The sequence below is a fragment of the Mustelus asterias genome, chromosome 20 (genome assembly GCF_964213995.1).
Source record: "Mustelus asterias chromosome 20, sMusAst1.hap1.1, whole genome shotgun sequence".
In the NCBI taxonomy this organism is placed as follows: Eukaryota; Metazoa; Chordata; class Chondrichthyes; order Carcharhiniformes; family Triakidae; genus Mustelus; species Mustelus asterias.
In genome coordinates this window covers 78,999,190-79,023,550 of record NC_135820.1, presented here as the reverse complement: position 1 = coordinate 79,023,550, position 24,361 = coordinate 78,999,190, and the positions used below count along the sequence as shown (strand labels likewise).

At 47.3% G+C, this 24,361-nt stretch overlaps 1 protein-coding gene and 1 long non-coding RNA gene across 5 annotated transcripts in view; one reads left to right on the top strand and one right to left on the bottom strand.

The window, feature by feature from the left end:
• LOC144508673 (hippocalcin-like protein 1) overlaps positions 1-24,361 on the top strand; it is a 38,661-nt gene that overhangs the window by 5,668 nt on the left and 8,632 nt on the right. Inside the window, exons 2-4 of one of the 2 annotated variants that reach the window (XM_078236918.1) lie at positions 1,605-1,691; positions 20,365-20,763; positions 24,197-24,302. In XM_078236918.1, the coding sequence (XP_078093044.1) occupies positions 20,386-20,763; positions 24,197-24,302 (484 nt within the window). In that variant the 5' untranslated portion in view covers positions 1,605-1,691; positions 20,365-20,385. Of the gene's footprint in view, positions 1-1,604; positions 1,692-16,342; positions 16,637-20,364; positions 20,764-24,196; positions 24,303-24,361 lie in introns of those variants that run through there. The other variant, XM_078236919.1, reaches the window with a different exon arrangement.
• Positions 11,403-24,361, bottom strand: part of LOC144508674 (uncharacterized) — a 28,072-nt gene continuing 15,113 nt past the window's right edge. For all 3 annotated transcript variants that reach the window (XR_013500326.1, XR_013500325.1, XR_013500324.1), the window contains 2 exons: positions 17,213-17,402; positions 11,403-14,252 (listed from right to left, as the gene is read on the bottom strand). This is a non-coding gene — a long non-coding RNA (uncharacterized LOC144508674). The remainder of the gene's footprint in view (positions 14,253-17,212; positions 17,403-24,361) is intronic.

The following is a 24,361-nucleotide window of genomic DNA, read 5'->3' as shown; positions in this document are numbered from 1 at the left end:
GTTTCCTTCCACAGTTTGAAAGTGTGCAGCTAGGGCGGATTGACCATGTTAAATTGCCCCTTAGTGTCCCAAGATGTGTAGATAAGGGGGATTAGCCATGGGAAATGTGTGAGGTTACAGGGATAGGGTGGGGATGTAATGACTTCAGTCAGGTCATTGAGATTGACCTATTGGAGTATGAACTCCCTGATTAAGGAGTGCGGGGGGGCGGCATGGTGGCACAGTGGTTAGCACTGCTACCTCACAGCACCAGGGACCCGGGTTCAATTCCCAGCATGGGTCACTGTCTGTGTGGAGTTTGCACATTCCCCCCATGTCTGCGTGGGTTTCCTCCAGGTGCTCCGGTTTCCTCCCACAGTCTGAAAGATGTGTTGGTTAGGTGTATTGACCCGAACAGGCGCCGGAGTGTGGTGACTAGGGGAATTTCACAGTAACTTCATTGCAGTGTTAATGTCAGCCTACTCGACAAAAGATGTCCCTGATTAAGGAGTCAGTTGATGGGCCAATCAGAATCTTGATTTGTCTTGTATTTAACCGGAAGTGTCAGTTCCTCTGACACCCCCGGGGGTAGACTGCTGACTGATAGCACTCTGTGTACCGCTGTTAGAGTTTGTAAATAAAGGGATTTTGGTAAGGGGATTTCTGCCTCTGCAGATGGCTTACAGGGGGAAAGGTCCAGGGTAAGGTCAGAGAAAGGCGGTGCAGACTCGATGGGCCAAACAGCCTCGTTCTGCACTGTAGGGATTCTATAAATCTATGAATTAATTCCCTACACATTGAAGGATAGGTGTGATAGGCTCCCAGCAAAAGCCAGAAACATTGTTCAATTGGCTATTTCAAAAAGGAGTTACATAAATTTTTGATTGGAAACAGGAAGTGCGGGTTCCTAGGCAACTGGGGGCGTGAAGGCAATATCTTCTCGCTGGGGTTGTGTAGTGTGATTGGTAAATGGAGATGTGAGGGTGGATGTTGCTGGGGGAATCGGTGTTTACATGTGGAGGTTTTCAGGAGATTTAAGTAGGTGGGTGTATCTCTGAGAGGGCAGATTGTACAGGGACAGGAAAGGAGCAGCATTTAATATTTTTTTAAAACGCACAGGAGCTGTCTCAGCCCCAGACATCTGCATTGCAGCAAACCAGGCTGAATGCTTCAGCACACACTCCCCCTTCCCCGGTACCCCCCAGTGCCAACCAGATATTGGTGGGAGTTTCTCAATGGGGCAGCTCACAAACAACGCCAAAGTCCTGCCTCCTCCCCCAGGCCACCTCTCACTCTCCCTCAGGTTTCTGTTTAAACAGCCCATTTCCCCTTTTGCCCAGTTTAATGAGGCTCTCTCAGTTTTGGTACCTCTCTCACACCTGGGATAGAGTTATTGCAGTAATTCAAGATGAAAATACTGGGGCTACACCGCAGCAGGGAAATGAAAAGAGAGACTTAAGATTCTGGACAAAAGCGCCTGGGCTGAACCACAGCATCATCTCTCAGGGTGCTGCTGGATTGATTGTGTTTGTCTGCTTTATATTATCAGCAGTCCTTTAAAATTGCTCATCTAACCAAGTCTGTTTGTGCTAATATCTAATATTTCTTCTGCTGTAAATCCACAGGCAGGAAGCAGCCAGACTGACATCTTCAGACCTTCAAGTCACTGCAGAGTGTTTATCGATGTGAAGCAGACCAAGGCGGCAGCATAAGTAAGAGGACAAGAGTGCATATTAAACCGACCCTTCCCTCCCCACCTCCCTCCCTGCAAGGGTCAAGATTCCTCTGCCACCTGATTTGAGTTAGTGCCAGGATGCAGCTGAAGCCAGCGTGAAGCAGGTTCGAAGCGATGTCTTTGTGAGAGAGTCAGTCCCTCTGTTAGAACCATAGAACCATAGAAAATTACAGCTCAGAAACAGGCCTTTTGGCCCTTCTTGTCTGTGCCGAACCATTTTATGCCTAGTCCCACTGACCTGCACTTGGACCATATCCCTCCACACCCCTCTCATCCATCAACCCGTCCAAGTTTTTCTTAAATGTTAAAAGTGACCCCGCATTTACCACTTTATCCGGCAGCTCATTCCACACTCCCACCACTCTCTGCGTGAAGAAGCCCCCCCTAATATTCCCTTTAAACTTTTCTCCTTTCACCCTTAACCCATGCCCTCTGGTTTTTTTCTCCCCTCGCCTCAGCGGAAAAAGCCTGCTTGCATTCACTCTATCTATACCCATCAAAATCTTATACACCTCTATCAAATCTCCCCTCAATCTTCTACGCTCCAGGGAATAAAGTCCCAACCTATTCAATCTCTCTCTGTAACTCAGCTTCTCAAGTCCCGGCAACATCCTTGTGAACCTTCTCTGCACTCTTTCAATCTTATTTACATCCTTCCTGTAACTAGGTGACCAAAACTGTACACAATACTCCAAATTCGGCCTCACCAATGCCTTATATAACCTTACCATAACACTCCAACTTTTATACTCGATACTCCGATTTATAAAGGCCAATGTACCAAAGGCACTCTTTACGACCCTATCCACCTGTGACGTCACTTTTAGGGAACTCTGAACCTGTATTCCCAGATCCCTCTGTTCAACTGCACTCTTCAGAGTCCTACCATTTACCCTGTACGTTCTTCTTTGGTTTGTCCTTCCAAAGTGCAATATCTCACACTTGTCTGCGTTAAATTCCATTTGCCATTTTTCAGCCCATTTTTCTAGTTGGTCCAAATCCCTCTGCAAGCTTTGAAAACCTTCCTCACTGTCCACTACACCTCCAATCTTTGTATCATCAGCAAACTTGCTGATCCAATTTACCACATTATCATCCAGATCATTGATATAGATGACAAACAACAATGGACCCAACACCGATCCCTGCGGCACACCACTAGTCACAGGCCTCCACTCAGAGAAGCAATCCTCCACAACCACTCTCTGGCTTCTTCCATTGGGCCAGTGTCTTATCCAATTTACTACCTCCCCATGTATACCCAGCGACTGAACCTTCCTAACTAACCTCCCATGAGGGACCTTGTCAAAGGCCTTGCTGAAATCCAGGTAGACAACATCCACCGCCTTCCCTTCATCCACTTTCCTGGTAACCTCGTCGAAAAACTCTAATAGATTGGTCAAACATGACCTACCACGCACAAAGCCATGTTGACTCTCCCTAATAAGTCCCTGTCTATCCAAATATTTGTAAATCCTATCCCTTATCACACCTTCCAATAACTTGCCCACCACCGACGTCAAACTTACTGGCCGATAATTTCCCGAATTTCTTTTGGAACCTTTTTTAAACAACAGAACAACATGAGCCACCCCCCAATCATCCGGCACCTCCCCCGTGAATACTGACATTTTAAATATGTCTGCCAGGGCCCCTGCAAGTTCAACACTAGCTTCCCTCAAGGTCCGTGGGAATACCCTGTCCGGTCCTGGGGATTTATCCACTCTGATTTGCCTCAAGACAGCAAGCACCTCCTCCCCTTTAATCTGTAACGGTTCCATGGCCTCCCTACCAGTTTGCCCTATTTCCGTAGACTCCATGCCCGTTTCCTCAGTAAATACGGATGCAAAAAACCCATTTAGTATCTTCCCCATCTCTTTTGGTTCCATACACAGTCTACCACTCTGGTCTTCAAGAGGACCAATTTTATCCCTCACTATCCTTTTGCTCCTAACATACCTATAGAAGCTCTTTGGATTTTCCTTCACTCTGTCTGCCAAAGCAACCTCATGTCTTCTTTTAGCCCTCCTGATTTCCCTCTTAAGTAGCTTCTTGCACTTTTTATACTCCTCGAGCAACTGATGAGGGATGATGGAATGTTTAGCAGATGCACAGTATCAATCGCTGGGATCAATTGAGCCTTTCTCCACCAAGCTTTGCGATTAATGTTAGGCAGCCAGGTAGTTAGCGACTGGACCAACAATCCTCAGTCCCAATTATGGAACGTTATGATGTTTTTCAAAAGCATCAGGTACTCTGAGGGATGGACATAACTGAGAAAAACTCCAAATTCCTGTAAACATTCCAACTGGCTCACTACTGTTGGTTCAGGGAAAGGTCAGATTTTGTTTTATTTGATTTATTATTGTCACATGTATTAGTATACAGTGAAAAGTATTGTTTCTTGCATGCTATACAGACAAAGCATACCGTTCATAGAGTACATGGGGGGAAGAAAGGAGAGAGTGCAGAATGTAGTGTTACAGTCATAGCTAGGGTGGAGAGAAAGATCAACTTAGTGCGAGGTAGGTCCATTCAAAAGTCTGACAGCAGCAGGGAAGAAGCTGTTCTTGAGTCGGTTGGTGCGTGACCTCAGACTTTTGTATCTTTTTCCCGATGGAAGAAGGTGGAAGAGAGAATGTCCGGCGTGCATGGGGTCCTTGATTATGCTGGCTGCTTTTCCAAGTAAGTACTTTCACAACACCAGGTTAAAGTCCAACAGTTTTATTTGGTAGCACAAGCTTTCGGAGCAGTGCTCCAAATAAACCTGTTGGACTTTAACCTGGTGTTGTGAGACTACTTACTGTGCCTGCCCCAGTCCAACACCGGCAACCCCACGTCATGCTTTTCCAAGACAGCGGGAAGTGTAGACGGAGTCGATAGATGGGAAGTTAGTTTGTGTGATGGACTGGGCTTCGTTCACGATCTTTTGTAGTTTCTTGCAGTCTTGGACAGAGCAGGAGCCATACCAAGCTGTGAGACATCTGGAAAGAATGCTTTCTATGGTGCATCTGTAAAAATTGATGAATCGTAGTGGACATGCTGAATTTCCTTAGTCTTCTGAGAAAGTAGAGGCATTGGGGGGGTTTCTTAGTTATAGCATCGGCATGGAGGGACCAGAACAGGTTGTTGGTGATCTGGACACCTAGAAACTTGAAGCACTCGACCATCTCCACTTCATCACCACTGATGTAGACAGGGGTATATCCAGGTCCGAGCTGTATGTAACACTTAATCCCTGAGAGAAACAAAGACTTGCCTTTCTGAAGCACTTTTCAAAACTTCAGGATGTCTCAAAGCATGTTTATTGTTGTTGAAGTGCAGTGACTGTTGTAATGCTGGAAACTCAGCAGCCAGTTTGTACACAGCAAGATCCCACAGACAGCAATAGGATCATGACCAGATAACTAGTTTTAGTAATGATACTGGAGGGATAAATATTGAGGAGGACACCAAGGGTTATTACCCTCCCTCAGGACTGACTCTCCTCTGACAGTGCGGCACTCCCTCAGTGCTGACCCTCTGACAGTGCAGCACTCCCTCAGTACTAACCCTCTGACAGTGCAGCACTCCCTCAGTACTGACCCTCTGACAGTGCAGCACTCCCTCAGTACTGACCCTCTGACAGTGCAGCACTCCCTCAGTACTGACCCTCTGACAGTGCAGCACTCCCTCAGTACTGACCCTCTGACAGTGCATCAGTCCATCCCTAATTGCAGTAGCTGTGGTGTTGGTATACCCAGCAACTGCGAAGGAATGGCGATATATTTCCAAGTCAACTGGTGAGTGGCTTGGAGGGGAACTTGCAGGTGGTGGTGTTTCCATGTATCTGCTGCCCTTGTCCTTCTAGATGGTTGTTGCAGTTGGTTTTGAAGGTGCTGTTGAAGCTTTCTTGGTGATTGCTGTAATGTATGTTGTAGATGGAGCACACGGTGGTACAGGAAGTTGATGTTTGTGGATGGAGTGCGATCAAGAGGCTGCTTTGTCCTGGATGATGTTGAGCTTCTTGAGTGTTGTTGGAGCTGCACTCATCCAGGCAAGTGGAGAGTATTCCATCACACTCCTGACTTGTGCCTTGTGGATGATGGACAGGCTTTGGGGAGTCAGGAGGCGAGTTACTCATCGCAGAATCCCTAGCCTCTGACCTACAGTATTTATCTGGCTGGGTCCAGTTCAGTTTCTGGTCAGTGGTAACCTCCATGATGTTGATAGTGGGGGATTCAGCGATGATAATTCCATTGAATGTCATGGGGTGATGGTTAGATTCTTTCATGTTGGAGATGGTCATTGCCTGGCACGTGTGTGGTGCCAGTGTAACTTGTCACTATTCAATCCAAATCTGAATGTTGGCCGGGTCTTGCTGCATTTGGACAAGTATCTTGAGGTGTTGAGAATGTTAGTGAACACTGTGCAAACATCATCGAACTTCCCCACTTCTCATCTTACGATGGAAGGAAGGCCTTTGATGAAGCAGCTGAAGATGTTTGGGTCCAGGACGCTACCCTGAGGAACTTGTGCAGCGATGTCCTGGGACTGGGATGATTGATCTCCAATCACCACTTCCCATTATGCTAGGAATGGCTCCAACAAGTGGAGATGTTTTCCCCTGATTCCCATTGATTCCAGCCTCACTAGGTTTACTTAATGCCACACTTGGTCCAAAGCCACCTTATTGTCAAGGGCAGTCACTGTTATGTCACCACATCCCAACTCTTCAGTGCATGTTGGGACCAGGTCTGCAGTGAGGTCAGGAGCTGAGTGGCCCTAGCGGAAGCCACACTGAGCATCCGTGAGCAGGAAATGTTGAATAAATGCCTCTTGATAGCACTGTGGACAATCTCTGACAGTGCAGCACTCCCTCGGTGCTGAACCTCTGACAGTGCAGCACTCCCTCGGTGCTGAACCTCTGACAGTGCAGCACTCCCTCAGTGCTGAACCTCTGATAGTGCAGCACTCCCTCAGTGCTGACCCTCTGACAGTGCGGTACTCCCTCAGTACTGACCCTCTGACAGTGCGGCACTCCCTCAGTACTGACCCTCTGACAGTGCGGCACTCCCTCAGTGCTGACCCTCTGACAAGTGCGGCACTCCCTCAGTGCTGACCCTCTGACAGTGCGGTACTCCCTCAGTACTGACCCTCTGACAGTGCGGTACTCCCTCAGTACTGACCCTCTGACAGTGCGGCACTCCCTCAGTACTGACCCTCTGACAGTGCGGCACTCCCTCAGTGCTGACCCTCTGACAAGTGCGGCACTCCCTCAGTGCTGACCCTCTGACAGTGCGGTACTCCCTCAGTGCTGACCCTCTGACAGTGCGGTACTCCCTCAGTACTGACCCTCTGACAGTGTAGCACTCCCTCAGTGCTGACCCTCTGACAGTGCAGCACTCCCTCAGTGCTGACCCTCTGACAGTGCAGCACTCCCTCAGTACTGACCCTCTGACAGTGCAGCACTCTCTCAGTACTGACTCTCTGACAGTGCAGCACTCCCTCAGTACTGACCCTCTGACAGTGCAGCACTCTCTCAGTACTGACTCTCTGACAGTGTGGCACTCCCTCAGTACTGACCCTCTGACAGTGCAGCACTCCCTCAGCACTAACCCTCTGACAGTGCAGCATTCCCACAGTACTGACCTGCTGACAGTGTGGCACTCTCTCAGCACTGACCCTCTGACAGTGCGGCGCTCCCTCAGCAATGACCCTCTGACAGTGCAGCACTCTCTCAGTACTGACTCTCTGACAGTACGGCACTCCCTCAGCAATGACCCTCTGACAGTGCAGCACTCTCTCAGTACTGACTCTCTGACAGTACGGCACTCCCTCAGCACTGACCCTCTGACAGTGCAGCACTCCCTCAGTGCTGACGCTCTGACAGTGCAGCACTCCCTCAGTACTGACCTGCTGACAGTGTGGCACTCCCTCAGCACTGACCCTCTGACAGTGCGGCGCTCCCTCAGCAATGACCCTCTGACAGTGCGGCACTCCCTCAGTACTGACCCTCTGACAGTGCAGCACTCCCTCAGCAATGACCCTCTGACAGTGCGGCGCTCCCTCAGCAATGACCCTCTGACAGTGCGGCACTCCCTCAGTACTGACCCTCTGACAGTGCGGCGCTCCCTCAGTACTGACTCTCTGACAGTGCGGCACTCCCTCAGTACTGACCCTCTGACAGTGCGGCGCTCCCTCAGTACTGACCCTCTGACCATTACTTTACTTGTAGGGCAGTAATTGGTCAGATTTGATTTGTTGTGCTGTTATTTTGTGCTGCTGTTGTCAGCTCCATACTAGCAGAGGGTGAAGCACTCTGTAACATTACATTTCCTCATTGGGGTTATGGGAGTTTTGATCCCAGCTATCACTTCCCCCACTGAACAGGAACCATTGAGTGCTGTGTGTGTATCTGTTTAATTCTGCTTGGAGACCTTGTGTACAAGTTGGCAGCCACATTTCCTGCATAACAACACTTCAAAAAGACTTCATTGGCTGTGAAAGGATATCTTTGAGACGTCCTGAGGTTCTGAAGAAGTGATGTTAATGTAGTTTATTCAGCTACATGTTAAAGCATCTTCTTCAATAATTAGAAAAAGAATGTGCTACACCCCCCCCCCTCCCCCCGCCCATTAATTTTCATGATACTGCAGTTTGTAATTTAACCATCCGTTGCGATCCTCACCAATATTTGAGGTCAAACCTGAGAGGGCAAATGGGTCCTCCATACAATATCCCATCTAAAAAATTGTATCTCTGACAGTGTGGCACTCCCTCAGTACTGAACCTCTGACAGTGCAGCGCTTCCTCAGTACTGACCCTCTGACAGTGCAGCACTCCCTCAGTACTGACCCTCTGACAGTGCAGCACTCCCTCAGTACTGACCCTCTGACAGTGCAGCACTCCCTCAGTGCTGACCCTCTGATAGTGCGGCACTCCCTCAGTACTGACCCTTTGACAGTGCGGCGCTCCCTCAGTACTGACCCTCTGACAGTGCAGCACTCCCTCAGTACTGACCCTCTGATAGTGCGGCAGTCCCTCAGTATTGACCCTCTGACAGTGTGGCGCCCCCTCAGTACTGACCCTCTGACAGTGCGGCACCCCCTCAGTACTGATCCTCTGACAGTGCAGCACTTCCTCAGCACTGACCCCCTGACAGTGCGGCACTCTCTCAGTACTGACCCTCTGACAGTGCGGCACTCTCTCAGTACTGACCCTCTGACAGTGCGGCACTCTCTCAGTACTGACCCTCTGACAGTGCGGTATTCCCTCAGTACTGACACTGCGAACCTGGATTTTGTGCCTTGAATCTCTGTCGTAAATTAGAACCCACAAAAGCCTGACTCAGCTGTGAGAGTGTTAGCCACTGAGCCACACCTCGTGCTCCCAATCGTTATTATCAATGCTGTTTGGAACATTGTTTCTTGCCTCAATTGAAATACTCCACTCAACGAAGCCTTGAGCAAGAGCTGCTTGAAGGATGAGAGGGTGAATGAAAGAGATAAACATGTCTTGCTTATTTTATAAAATGAAACTTTCCAAGTTCTTTTGCCTTCTCACTAAACTGTACCTTACCCACTCGATTTCAAATCTCATTTCTTGTGTAACCTCAGTGACATTTTACACAAGTAAGAGGAAGTTAAACATATTTAAATAAGGTTATGATATGAATCTGGGGGAGGGGAATTGTATTCTCTGGTTACATCCCTGGAAGTGGACACTTACTGCATTTCCTGTTCAGAGATTTGTAAGCTTTTTACTTTGAACTCACTCCCTTCCTTCCACCATTGGATGCCGTGTTGTCTGCATCTGAGTCACAGGGTTCAGAATTCCCTCCCTAAACCTCTCCGCCCTCCTGTAAAGCACCCTCGTTATTTGATCACTTGTTCTAATTCTTTGTCTCGAGATCAGTTTTTCTGATTATATTTGCTGTGGCGCACACAAGGTGCAATTGGTACCTATTGGGTAGCTAATCACAAACAGTGCAGAAAAGTCTGTACCGACTCTCTGACAGAGCATCTTTCCCAGGCCCTCTCCAGTGCCCTATCCCCGTAACCCTGCACATTTCCCATGGATCGTCCGTCTGACCTACACCCGTCTAACTTGGGACCCTAAGGGGCAATTTCGCATGGCTAATCCATCTAACCCTAATCTGCACATCTTTGCCAATGGCGGGAGAGTTGCGGGGGGGGGGCAGTTGTGGGGGTGAGGGGGGACTTGCAGTTGGAAGCATCTGACGACACCTCCTCCAGGAATACGTCCCACCAGAGTTGGCAACTCAAGGGCAGATGTTACACGGCTAATCTATATTCAAATGGTTGCTGATAATTGCAGACTTTGGTCAGATAGTGAGGCTATCATGGTCAGTCAAACGTGAACATCATGGAAAGGTGACAGCAACCAGCTGCTGTGTAAAAGAGAGTAGGCGATTATGTCTCTCATTTTAGTTTATCAAACTGTGTAAATATGAACAACTAGATATAGCCATCATTAGCTGAAATTTCAATAGCTTCTCTCTTCCTCAAGTCCATTGATTTTAAAATGAGTTTTGCTGGTGTGTAAAACTGCCATCCCCTGGTTATATATCGATATATAGCCAGTTATTTCCACCAGTTTTCTGTCCTCTGGTTACTGGTAGCCTTATGCTGAAGGCGAGTGTTCATTGCCTGTAACTCCCAGTCCCACTGACTCACACAACAAACTCATGTACAAGGACTTGACTCAAATATTACCCACACAGCGTTGGGGGGGTTGGTGGGGGGGATTTATTTTATTTGTTCAAGGGTGCTGGCTGGTCCAGCATTTGAATGTTCTATAGCATTCAAATGGTTATTGGATAAACATATGGATGATATTGGGTTAGATGTAGGTTAGATGGTCTTTAGATTGGTTTCACAGATCGGCGCAACATCGAGGGCCGAAGGGCCTGTACTGCGCTGTAATGTTCTATGTTCTATCCCTAATTGCCCTTGAACTGAGTGGCTAGCTGAGCCATTTCAGAGAGGCAGTTCGGAGCCGACACATTGCTGTGGCTCTGGAGTCACATGTAGACCAGACCAGGTAAGGATGGCAGATTTCCTTCCCTAAAGGGTGTTAGTGAACTAGATGGGTTTTTACAACCATCAACAATGGTTTCATGGTCGTCCTTTGACTTTTAATTCCAGATTTTTATTGAATTTCTGCCATGGTAGGATTTGAATCCAGGTCCCTAGACCATTACCCTGGGTCTCTGGATTACTAGTCCAGTAACAATACCACTTTGCCATTGCCTCCCCTGTAAAACCCCACTCCCCCTTGCTGTCTCATTAACATTGGGTATGGGGCAGTTACAATGGCTAAGATTATCCAGTCCCGTCATGGTGGGACCCACTGCAGGAGATACGACGGCCCAGCCAAAGGTCCATTGACTTGCGGTGGGACTGGACAATCCCGGTGGCGAGGGGGGCTGGAAAATCCTACCCTAGCAAACAGGACCATTTGCCCACTGCCCCCAGTCCTCACCTGGCCAGCTCTAATGTTAAACTGTGGGCAGGAAGGATGCTTGCAAACCTCAGGCTGCCCCAAAGCACCCTCCAGCCAATGTAATAACTATGAAGTGTAGTCATTGTTGGAATGTGAGAATCAAACATAAAAGGCAATTTCCACACAGCAAGATCCCACAAACAGCAATGCGACAATGATTTTTGATTTGATTTATTATTGTCACATGTATTAACATACAGTGAAAAGTATTGTTTCTTGCGTGCTATACAGACAGAGCATACCGTTCATAGAGAAGGAAACGAGAGAGTACAGAATATAGTGTTACAGTCATAGCTAGGGTGTAGAGAAAGATCAACTTGATGCGAGGTAGGGTCATTCAAAAGTCTGATGGCAGCAGGGAAGAAGCTGTTCTTGAGTCGGTTGGTACATGACCTCAGACTTTTGTATCTTTTTTCTGACGGAAGAAGGTGGAAGAGAGAATGTCTGGGGTGCGTGAGGTCCTTAATTATGCCGGCTGCTTTGCCGAGGCAGCGGGAAGTGGAGACAGAGTCAATGAATGGGAGGCTGGTTTGCGTGATGGACTGAGCTTCATTCACGACCCTTTGTAGTTTCTTGGGACAACAGGAGCCAATACCAAGCTGTGATACAACCAGAAAGAATGCTTTCTATGGTGCATCTGTAAAAGTTGGTAAGAGTCATAGCAAACATGCCAAATTTCCTTCGTCTTCTGAGAACGTAGAGGCGTTGGTGGACATTCTTAACTATAGTGTCGGCATGGGGAGGTGGGAGGGGGGGCAGATAATCTGTTTTTAGTGACATTAATTGAAAGATTATTATTGGTCAGGACAGTGGGAAGAACTCCCCTGCTCTTCTAATGGTAAACACAGTAAGAAGTTTAACAACACCAGGTTTATTTGGTCGCAAAAGCCACAAGCTTTTGGAGCCTTAAGCCCCTTCTTCAGGGGAGTGGGAATTCTGTTCACAAACAGGGCATATAAAGACACAAACTCAATTTACAGAATAATGGCTGGAATGCGAATACTTACAGCTAATCAAGGTACAGATAATGTGAGTGGAGAGAGCATTAAGACAGGTTAAAGAGATGTGTATTGTCTCCAGACAGGACAGCCAGAGAGACTCTGCAGGTCCAGGCAAGCTGTGGGGATTACAGATAGTGTGACATGAACCCAATATCCCGGTTGAGGCCGTCCTCATGTGTGCGGAACTTGGCTATCAGTTTCTGCTCAGCGACTCTGCGCTGTCGTGTGTCGTGAAGGCCACCTTGGAGAACGCTTACCCGAATATCAGAGGCTGAATGCCCGTGACCGCTGAAGTGCTCCCCAACAGGAAGAGAACAGTCTTAGAACATAGAACATAGAACATAGAACATTACAGCGCAGAACAGGCCCTTCGGCCCACGATGTTGCACCGACCAGTTAAAAAAAAACTGTGACCCTCCAACCTAAACCAATTTCTTTTCGTCCATGAACCTATCTACGGATCTCTTAAACGCCCCCAAACTAGGCGCATTTACTACTGATGCTGGCAGGGCATTCCAATCCCTCACCACCCTCTGGGTAAAGAGTCTTGCCTGGTGTAAGCACCATAGAAAGCATTCTTTCTGGTTGTATCACAGCTTCAGGTAAGCGTTCTCCAAGGCGGCCTTCACGACACACGACGGCGCAGAGTCGCTGAGCAGAAACTGATAGCCAAGTTCCGCACACATGAGGACGGCCTCAACCGGGATATTGGGTTCATGTCACACTATCTGTAATCCCCACAGCTTGCCTGGACCTGCAGAGTCTCTCTGGCTGTCCTGTCTGGAGACAATACACACCTCTTTAACCTGTCTTAATGCTCTCTCCACTCACATTGCGTGTACCTTAAAGACTTGATTAGCTGTAAGTATTCGCATTCCAACCATTATTCTGTAAATTGAGTTTGTGTCTTTATATGCCCTGTTTGTGAACAGAATTCCCACTCACCTCCAAAGGCTTGTGGCTTTTGCAACCAAATAAACCTGTTGGACTTTAACCTGGTGTTGTTAAACTTCTTACTGTGTTTACCCCAGTCCAACGCCGGCATCTCCACATCATGACTTCTAATGGTAGCCATGGCATCTTTTGGATCCCTGGGAGAGGAGAGACTTGTTTAACTTAAGAACATAAGAACATAAGAAATAGGAGCAGGAGTAGGCCATCTAGCCCCTCGAGCCTGCCCCGCCATTCAATAAGATCATGGCTGATCTGAAGTGGATCAGTTCCGCTTACCCGCCTGATCCCCATAACCCCTAATTCCCTTACCGATCAGGAATCCATCTATCCGTGATTTAAACATATTCAACGAGGTAGCCTCCACCACTTCAGTGGGCAGAGAATTCCAGAGATTCACCACCCTCTGAGAGAAGAAGTTCCTCCTCAACTCTGTCCTAAACTGACCCCCCTTTATTTTGAGGCTGTGCCCTCTAGTTCTAGTTTCCTTTCTAAGTGGAAAGAATCTCTCCAACTCTATCATATAGGTCTCTATAAGATCCCCCCTCAGCCTTCTAAATTCCAACGAATACAAACCCAATCTGCTCAGTCTCTCCTCATAATTAACACCCCTCATCTCTGGTATCAACCTGGTGAACCTTCTCTGCACTCCCTCCAAGGCCAATGCATCTGAAAGATGGACCCTCTGACAGGGCGGCATTCCCTCAGTGTTGGGAGTGTCCGCCTCCCTTAGGTGCTCACGGCTCTGGAGTCGGACATCTAGCCAGGTACATTCTGATTCAGAGGTGAGAAAGGCACTGTCTAAATCATGCTGGCAACTAGGTGAGTGACTGACCATAGAAGTGCTTACAGTGAGGGAAGCTAAACTTAAATAAGGGTAATTACAAAGAAATGAGGGCGAGTTGGTTGGAGTGGACTGGGAAAGGAGTTTAGCAGAAGAGACGGTTAATCAGAAATGACTGACAGTTATGAAAATAATTCATGACTCACAACAAAGATATATCCCAGCGAAGAAGAAAGATTCTTGCAAGATGATAAATCAATCACGGTTAACCAAGGAAGTTAAAGACAGTATTAAACTGAAAGAAAAAAACATACAATGTGGCAAAGGTTAGAGGAAAGTGGAGGATTGGGAAAGTTTTAAAAACCAACAACAGATAATCAAAAATATAATAAAGAGGGAGAAGATAAATCACGAAGGTAAACTAGCAGGTAATATTAAATGGGCAGTAAAAGCTTCTTTAAACGTATAAAAAGGAAGAGAGAGGCCAAAGTAAACAAGCCCTTAGAGAATGAGATTGGGGAAATAATACTGGGGAATCAGGAAATGACAGAGAAGTTAAAGAAATACTTTGCGTCAGTCTTCACAGTGGAAGACGCAAATAACATTCCAAAAATACTAAATAATAGAGGGACAAAAGGAGTGTGGGGAGGAAATAAATACAATAACTATCACTAGAGAAACAGTACTAAGGAAACTAATGGGGCTAAAGGCCAGTAAGTCCCCTGGACCTGATGGGTTGTGTCCTAGAATATTAAAGGCAGTAGCTAGAGAGATAGTGGATGCACTGGTAGCAATCTTCCAAAAAATCCTTAAATTCTGGAAAAAGCCCAGAGGATTGAAAAACTGTCAATGTAACACCCTTATTTAAAAAGGGAGGGAGATAAAAAAACAGGCAACTATAGGCCTGCAGTTTAACTTCTGTCATTGGGAAAATGTTAAGAGTCCATTATAAAGAATGTAATAGCAGAGCGTTGAGAAATACATAATATAATCAAGCATGGCTTCATGAAGGGGAAATCATGCCTGACTAATTTATTAGAATTCTTTGAGGTGGTAATGGGCAGGATAGATAAAGGGGAACCAGGAGATGTAATATACTTGGATTTCCAAAAAGTGTTTAATAAGGTATCGCATAAAAGACTAAAGGTAAGAGTCCATGGTGTTGGGGACAGCATGTTAGCATGGATAGAGGATTGGCAAACTGATAAAAGACACAGAGCTGAGATAAGAGGTTTCAAGATGGCAACCTGTGGAGTGTCACAGGGATCAGTGCTGGGGCCACAATTATTTACATTATTTATCAATGACTTGGACGAGGGAAGTGAATGTACTATTGCCAAGATTGCGGATGACACAAAAATAGATGGGAAAGCAAGTGGTGAGGAAGGCAGAGTCTACAGAGGGATATAGACAGGTTAAGTGAGCGGGAAAAAACTTGGCAGATGGAATATAATGTAGGAAATGTGAAGTTCTGCACTTTGGTAGGAAGAATAAAGGAGCTGAATATAATTTACATGGAGAAAGAGTGCAGAAAGCTGGGACACAGAGGGATTTGGGGTCCTCGTACATAAATCACAAAAGGCCAGCATGCAAGTTCAGCAGGTATAGGGAAGGGAAATGGAATGTTGGTCTTTATTCCAAAGGGAATGGAATATAAAAATAGGGAAGTCTTGCTAAAACCATACAAGGCACTAGTTAGACCATGTCTGGAATACTGTGAACAGTTTTGGTCCCGTTAGTAATGGAAAAATATACTGGCATTGGAGGCAGAACAGAGAAGGTTCACTCGGTTGATCCTGGGTATGGAGGGATTTTCTTATGAGAAGAGGTTGAGAAGGTTGGGCCTGTACTCATTGGAGTTTAGAAGAATGAGAGGTGACCTTATTATAACATTTGGGATTCTCAGGGGGTTTGACAGGGTAGATGCTGAGAGGTTGTTTCCCCTTGTGGGACCAAAGGGCATAATCTCAGAGTAAGGGGTCGCCATTTAAGACAGATGAGGAGGAATTTCTTCTCTCAGGCGGTAGTGAATCTGTGGAATTCTTTACTGCAGAGTGCTACAGAGGTTGCGTTGTTCGTTATGTTCAAGGCTGAGATGGAAAGATTTTTAATCAGTAAGGGAATCCAGGATTATGGGGATAAAGCAGGAAAGTGGAGTTGAGGATTATATCAGATTAGTTATGATTTTACTGAATAGCGGAGCAGGCTCGATGGGCTGAATGGCCTACTTCTGCTCTTACGTCTTGTGGTCTAAGCAGGGTGGGGAGCAAGTAGACATGATTCAGTGCGGGGTGTATTTTATTTCTGTGGGTGCAAGCAATGTGCTATCAATGGCCTGTGAATGAGCTTCTGAAACTTCACCTTGTGGGTTTGTGAATATTTTAGATTCCTCCGTGCAGCTGTACCTAGTTTCCTGTCGACAGACTATAGAGCTCCACAAATAGGCAGCCCGGATGTGGTTACAGAAACACGACATTGAGCGTTATGCCTCATACTCGCTGCTGTGTGCTCTGCACAGAATCAGAAAAATACACCAACCTGTGAGGAAAGGCTAGCAGTTCCGGAAATCACCAAAGCAACTGCTCGTAACCTCTAAAGTCAACAGGAACATTTTCAATGAATATTACTCAGGCAGAGAGAGTGGGAACATGAAGGTGGAAAACTGAACCAGTGCAAGAGGTAATGTTAATGTGTTTATCTTATGGATTCAATCTGCGGACTGCTTCCAGTGACATGGAGAGGGGGGGGGGGGGGGGGGTCAGTCTAGAGGACACAGATATAAAATAATTGGCAAAAGGGTCAGATCGGAGATGGGGAGAATTTTACTTCTTTACACTGGGAGTTGTGATCTGGAAGGCGCTGCCTGAAAGTGCGGCGGAAGCAGATTCAATAGGAACTTTCAAAACAATTGAGGGGTAAATATTTTCAGGTCTATAGGGGAGGAGCAGGGAGAGTGGGACCAGTTGATTCCAGTTACTCCCTGCCCATATCAACCTTTCAAAAAGATGGTGCCAATCAGATTTCATTCGATGCTGAAGCCACTCTTCTTCACTCCTTGTAGGCATTTCTGCACTTGCACCTTGTGGTCCCATTATTGATTGAATTGCCTCTGCCCAATGCCTGTTAACTCAACAGTCCTGACTCCTGGTAAACATATAGCCGGCTAAGGATTCTAGGTTTTCTCCACACCGTTACCCGAAGGTTGCTATGGGCAGGGAGTAACTGCAATAGGAAGCAGAGAGCATGGAGACTCACCATCCGTTACAGCTTGAATTTATGGCAGTGTTAGAATCATTTCTTCTGTGTGAACCTCTGGAATCCAGACTGACTCCTCCCCAATTCCATCACAGTCAGGGGGAGGCGATGGCGTAGCGGTATTGTCACTGGGCTAGTATTCCAGAAGCCCAGGGTAATTTTCTGGCGATCCGGGTTCGAATCCCGGAGTCTGATGGTGAAATTTGAAATCAAAAAAGAAAATCTGGAATTAAGAATCTACTGATGACCATGAAACCATTGTCGATTGTCGGGAAAACCCATCTGGTTCATTAATGTCCTTCAGGGAAGGAAATCTGCCGTCCTTACCCGGTCTGGCCTACATGTGACTCCAGAGCCACAGCAATGTGGTTGACTCTTAAATTTGCCCGCTGAAATAGGCTTGCAAGCCATTCAGCTGATTTGATTTGATTTGATTTATTATTGTCACATGTATTAACATACAGTGAAAAGTATTGTTTCTTGTGCGCTATACAGACAAAACACACCGTTCATAGAGAAGAAAATGAGAGGTGCAGAATGTAGTGTTACAGTCATAGCTGGGGTGTAGAGAAAGATCAACTTAATGCGAGGTAGGTCCATTCAAAAGTCTGACAGCTCAAGGGCAATTAGGGATAAATGCTGGTCCAGTCAGCGACACACACATCCCATGAAGGAATTTTTCGAAAGTGTGCTTCTTTTCTTTATTTGACCTCAGGGGCTGCAGAGCCACATTTATTACCCACTCCCAGTTCCTCTTGATGTAACTGATTAACTCACTGGACCAATTCAGGTGTCAGTTAAAACTCAACCAAGCTTGAATTATATTTCAGGCCAGACTGGGTAAAGTTGGCTGGTTTTCTTTCCCCGGGGAGTGTTATGAGTCAGCTGCTGTTTTACTGAAACACTCCGAAAGTTGCACGTCACCTTAATCGCAATCGGATTTTCATTCCAAACTGCATAATCTGAATTCAGAGTCTCAAATTGCCAGAGTGGAGTTTGAAAACATATTCTTGCGGATTACCTGCCCCATATCATTACCGCCGTGTTGTGTGACTTGATCGACAGATCACAGATTTTACTAGTCCCACTTTCACAGTTTGTCACAGTACAATTTGTAATTATGAAACAAAGGTACATTAACCGTGGAGAGAATGTGGCGACCAGAATTATACTGGGATAAAAGGGGGAATTCTAAGCGGGGGTGATTGTGGACCAGTCCCAGAGCGAGTGTGATTGGGGATCAGTCCCAGAGCGAGAGTGACTGGGGATCAGTTCCAGAGCGAGAGTGATTGGGGATCAGTCCCAGAGCGAGAGTGACTGGGGATCAGTTCCAGAGCGGGAGTGATTAGGGATCAGTTCCAGAGCGAGAGTGATTGGGGATCAGTTCCAGAGCGAGAGTGATTGGGGATCAGTTCCAGAGCGGCAGTGATTGTGGATCAGTCCCAGAGCGGGAGTGATTAGGGATCAGTCCCAGAGCGAGAGCGATTGGGGATCAGTCCCAGAGCGGGAGCGATTGGGGATCAGTCCCAGAGCGAGAGTGATTGTGGATCAGTTCCACAGCGGGAGCGATTGGGGATCAGTCCCAGAGCGAGAGTGATTGTGGATCAGTTCCAGAGCGGGAGCGATTGGGGATCAGTCCCAGAGCGGGAGTGACTGGGGTCAAACCGAGCTGGTCAAACAGTTCCAGATACAATGGGATTTTGCCACAGAATTACACAGTGGATTGATCCAAATAACAGAGATGTATTCTGATCATGGGCAGGGAGCTGGTGATGACCATCACACTGCCATTTTATAACTGACTCCATTTCCACCACATTCATCCCTTTCCCCAGCTTCATGCACCCACCTCCACTACCCACCCGCACCCCCCACTACCCACCCCCACCACCCAGCCCCGTTCCTTGTACATTGTTTATTTTTAAATTGTTCTACAAACGGTGGCACAGTGGTTAGCACTGCTGCCTCACAATGCCAGGGACCCGGGTTCGATTCCCAGTTTGGGTCACTATCTGTGCGGAGTCCGCACGTTCTCCCCGTGTCTGCGTGGTTTTCCTCTGGGTGCTCTGGTTTCCTCCCACAGTCCGAAAGACGTGCTGGTTGGGTGCATTGGCCATGCTAAATTCCCCCTCAGTGTACCCGAACAGGTGCCAGAGTGTGGTGACTGGGGGATTTTCACAGTAACTTCATTGCAGTGTTAATGTAAGCTTACTTGTGACATTGATGAATAAACTTTAAAAAGCTGAGATGGTAAGTGGAGCAAGGAATCTGTTCTTGGAGCCACTACCTTGTGATCGAGTCTCTGGAAATGAGGAAGTGTTGAGTGAGAACTCTTCCATCCTTTCCATTAGGTTTGCCCTTGTCTTGAACTTCCTGAATCCAGTACTCTGTGGAAAATAGAGTGCCGGAAGGAGGGTGGGGGTAAGAGTTTTTTTATTACTAGTTAATACTTTCTGCTCAAAAACGTACGGAAAGATTTCCCATGGGGATTCTCTCACTTCTGATGTTTAACCTTCAATCAACAACTCTAATACCTGCTATCTGGTCATTGGGGTTTGTGGGATCTTGCAGGGCACACACTGATTGCCACCCTTCCCATAGTCACAACAGTAGCTATGCTTTACCAGGGTGGAATCATAGAATCCCTATAGTGCAAAAGGAGGCCATTCGGCCCATCGAGTCTGCACCAACCACACACCCACCCAGGCCCTGTTCCCGTAACCCCACATATTTACCCTGTTAGTCTCCTGACACTAAGGGCAATTTAGTATGGCCAATCCACCTAGCCCACACATCTTTGGCCTGTGGGAGGAAACCGGAGCACCAAGAGGAAACCCACGCAGACACGGGGAGAACGTGCAAACTCCACACGGACAGTGACCCAAGCTGGGAATCAAACCCGGGTTCCTGGTACTGTGAGGCAGCAGTGCTATCCACTGTGCCACCGTGCCCCCGGGAATCGAACCCGGGTCCCTGGTACTGTGAGGCAGCAGTGCTATCCACTGCGCCACCGTGACGCCCATAGCCTGAGGTCATGAAAAGAGGAAGTTCTTTCTTTCTAGGATGCCAGTGAGTCCCCCTCAGCAGTAATTCACTCTGTGAAGCAACATTAACAAGGCAATATTGCTACTCTCTCTCCCCTCTCGTTGCAGCTACGCTGTGGGATCGTGAGGATGGGCAAACAGAACAGCAAGCTGCGTCCCGAGGTGCTGCAGGATTTACGGGAAAACACCGAGTTCACAGAGAATGAGATTCAGGAATGGTACAAGGGGTTTGTGAAGGACTGCCCCAGCGGATACCTGACAATGGACGAGTTCAAAAAACTCTACGGCAACTTCTTTCCCTATGGCGACGCCTCCAAGTTCGCGGAACATGTCTTTCGCACCTTCGACACCAACGGGGATGGCACGATAGACTTCCGCGAGTTCATCATTGCGCTGAGTGTGACCTCCAGAGGGGGCTTGGAACAGAAGCTGAAGTGGGCGTTTAATATGTATGATGTTGATGGGAATGGCTACATCAGCAAATCTGAGATGCTGGAGATTGTCCAGGTACTAGACATCCCAGTAAACCGGAGGAAAGTTTCATTATCTGGATCTTCTCCTCCCTTTGTTCCTTTTTCTGTCATTTGAAATTGCTCAGACCACAATTCCACCTTTTCTCCGAACACAATACCAAGCAGGAATAGGGCAGGGGTGGGACCGGCGCTTGGATTCGCTATATTAGGACATGGAACCCTACAGTGCAGAAGGAGGCCATTCGGCCCATTGAGTCTGCACCGACCCTCCGACAAAGCATCCCATCCAGGTTCACTCCCAAACATTTGCCCCACTAATCCATCTAACCTACACATGTTTGGACACTAAGGGGCAGTCTTAGCATGGCCAATCCACCTAACCTATACATCTTTGGACTGTGGGAGGAAATCGGAGCACCCGGAGGAAACCCACGCAGCCATGGAGGGAAAGTGCAAACTCCACACAGACAGTGACCCAAGCCAGGAATCGAACTCGGGTCCCTGGCGCTGTGAGGCAGCAGTGCTGACCACTGTGCCGCAGTGCCGTCCTGTTATTGATGTAGAACATTTACCCAGTGGTCGGATCAGTAACCAGAGGACACAGATTTGAGAAAATTGGCAATGCCAGAGGGGAGATTATGGGAATTTATTTTTACACAGTGGGTTGTGATCTGGAGTGCATTGCCTGAAAGGCTGACAGAGGCAGATTCAATCATAACGTTTAAAAGGGAATTGGATAAATAATTAAAGGATAAAAATCAGCAGGGAGTGATGCTAATTGGATGGCTCTTTCAGAGGGCCAGCACAAGCACAATGGGCCGAGTGACCTCTCTGTGCTATATTGTTCTATCATGAGTTTTTTTAAAAATCAATAACCTCAATCACTAATTGTTGCACATCGTGAGAGTCAGTAGTAAGTTGTTTTTCCCAACCCTCCACTATCTCTAATCAGCTGCTTACCTCCACCAGGAGGCACAGGTCTACATGATTTAGGATCAACTTAGCTAGAGTACAGAAAAAGTATTTGAAAAGTGAAGTTTATTTCAATAAGTTACTAAAGTCAAGAGCTAGCAGGTGTCGGCTAGCTGCAAGTGCACCCTTCCAAATCCTGTCTTGTCCACTGTTGCCCTGTGTGTTGGCCAATGGGTGGTGACTCTCACTTCACATGGCAAGGCACCTCTTCCCGCAGAGCTGGATGAAGAAAGCTTGGGGCACTGGGCTGGGTCCACTGTCAGACATGGGCACCTTTGGGTGCCTTAACCAATTGAGCATAGACCTCTCTCTCCGGTTGCAGAACGAGAGAGGCATGGAGCATCTCTGACTCTGCTCGCCAAAGAATTGGGTATCATTTGATCTGTTTTCTGGGCCACCTTTAAAAGAAAAAGGTCATAGAGTCACTATGGCACCAAAGGCACCCACTCGGCCCATCAAGCTCATGTTGGCTCTCTGTAGAACAATTCAATCAGTTCCATTCCCCCATTCTATTCCCATAGCCCTGCACATTTATTTTGTTCAAATCTGCATCCAGTTCACTTTTGACACAGTGGTTGGCACTGCTGCCTCACAACGCCAGGCACCCGGGTTCAATTCCGGCCTCGGGTCACTGTCTGTGTGGAGTCTGTACGTTCTCCCCGTGCCTGCGTGGGTTTCCTCCTGGTGCTCCGGTTTCCTCCCAAGATTTAAATTTGTTTTTTTTTAAGATTAAGTTTAAGATGTGTGGGGTCAGGTGGATTGACCATGCTGAATTGCCCCTTCGTGTGTGTGTGGGGGGGGGGGGGGGGGGGGTACCAGCAGAGTAAATATGTGGGGTTATGGGGATAGATCCTGGGTGGGATTGTGGTTGGTGCAGACTTGATGGGCTGAATGGCCTCCTTCTGCACTGTGGAGATTCTATGACCTTTTGAAATCATTCATCATCTCTGTTTCCACCACACTCTTGTAGGCAGCAAGTTCCAGGGTTTAAAATAACAAAGCTAATAGCCCTTTCAGGGGTTTGATTTGATTTGATTTATTATTGTCACATGTATTAGTTTACAGCGAAAAGTATTATTTCTTGCGCGCTATACAGACAAAGCATACTGTTCATAGAGAAGGAAACGAGAGAGTGCAGAATGCAGTGTTACAGTCATAGCTAGGGTATAGAGAAAGATCAACTTAATGCAAGGTAAGTCCATTCAAAAGCCTGACGGCAGCAGGGAAGAAGCTGTTCTCACAGCGCCAGGCACCTGGGTTTGATTCCAGCCTCGGGTGACTGTGCGCGTGTGTGTGGAGTTTGCACGTACTCCCTGTGTCTGCATGGGTTTCCTCCGGATTGGTACGTGACTTCAGACTTTTGAATTTTTTTCCCAATGGAAGAAGATGGAAGAGAGAATGTCCGGGGTGCGTGGGGTCCTTAATTATGCTGGCTGCTTTTCCAAGGCAGCAGGAAGTGTAGACAGAGTCAATGGATGGGAGGCTGGTTTGCGTGATGGATTGGGCTACATTCACAACCTAATACTTTTCGCTGTAAACTAATACATGTAGATAAGGTTGTTAAGAAGGCATATGGTGTCTTGGCGTTTATTGGTAGGGGGATTGAATTTAGGAGTCGTAGCGTTATGTTGCAACTGTACACAACTCTGGTGCGGCCGCACTTGGAGTACTGTGTGCAGTTCTGGTCCCCACATTACAGGAAGGATGTGGAGGCTTTGGAGAGGGTGCAGAGGAGGTTTACCAGGATGTTGCCTGGTATGGAGGGGAGATCCTATGAGGAGAGGCTGAGGGATTTGGGATTGTTTTCGCTGGAAAGGCGGCGGCTAAGAGGGGATCTTATTGAAACATATAAGATGATTAGAGGTTTAGATAGGGTGGATAGTGATAGCCTTTTTCCTCTGATGGAGAAATCCAGCACGAGGGGGCATGGCTTTAAATTGAGGGGGGGTAGTTATAGAACCGATGTCAGGGGTAGGTTCTTTACCCAGAGGGTGGTGAGGGATTGGAATGCCCTGCCAGCATCAGTAGTAAATGCGCCTAGTTTGGGGGCGTTTAAGAGATCCGTAGATAGGTTCATGGACGAAAAGAAATTGGTTTAGGTTGGAGGGTCACAGTTTTTTTTTTAACTGGTCGGTGCAACATCGTGGGCCGAAGGGCCTGTTCTGCGCTGTAATGTTCTATGTTCTTTTGTAGTTTCTTGCGGTCTTGGACAGAGCAGGAACCCATACCAAGCTGTGATACAACCAGAAAGAATGCTTTCTATGGCGCATCTGTAAAAGTTGATGAGCGTCGTAGCGGACACGCCAAGTTTTCTTAGTCTTCTCAGAAAGTAGAGGCATTGGTGGGCTTTCTTAACTATAGCCTCGGCATGGAGGGACCAGGACAGGTTGTTGAGCAGGAGTGTGCACAGCACCCAGTCTCATCAGCCTGACCCGAGCTTTCAGACTGAAGGGCTCTTTAATACTGACAGACGTGGCTTTGTTTTCCACGGACAGGCTATTTACAAGATGGTTTCATCAGTGATGAAGTTATCCGAGGATGAAGCTACGCCAGAGAAAAGAACAGAAAAGATCTTCCGTCAGATGGACACCAATGCAGATGGTAAGTGGAGACACAGTCAACAAATACAATTCAGTCCATCATGCCCATACTAGCGCTTT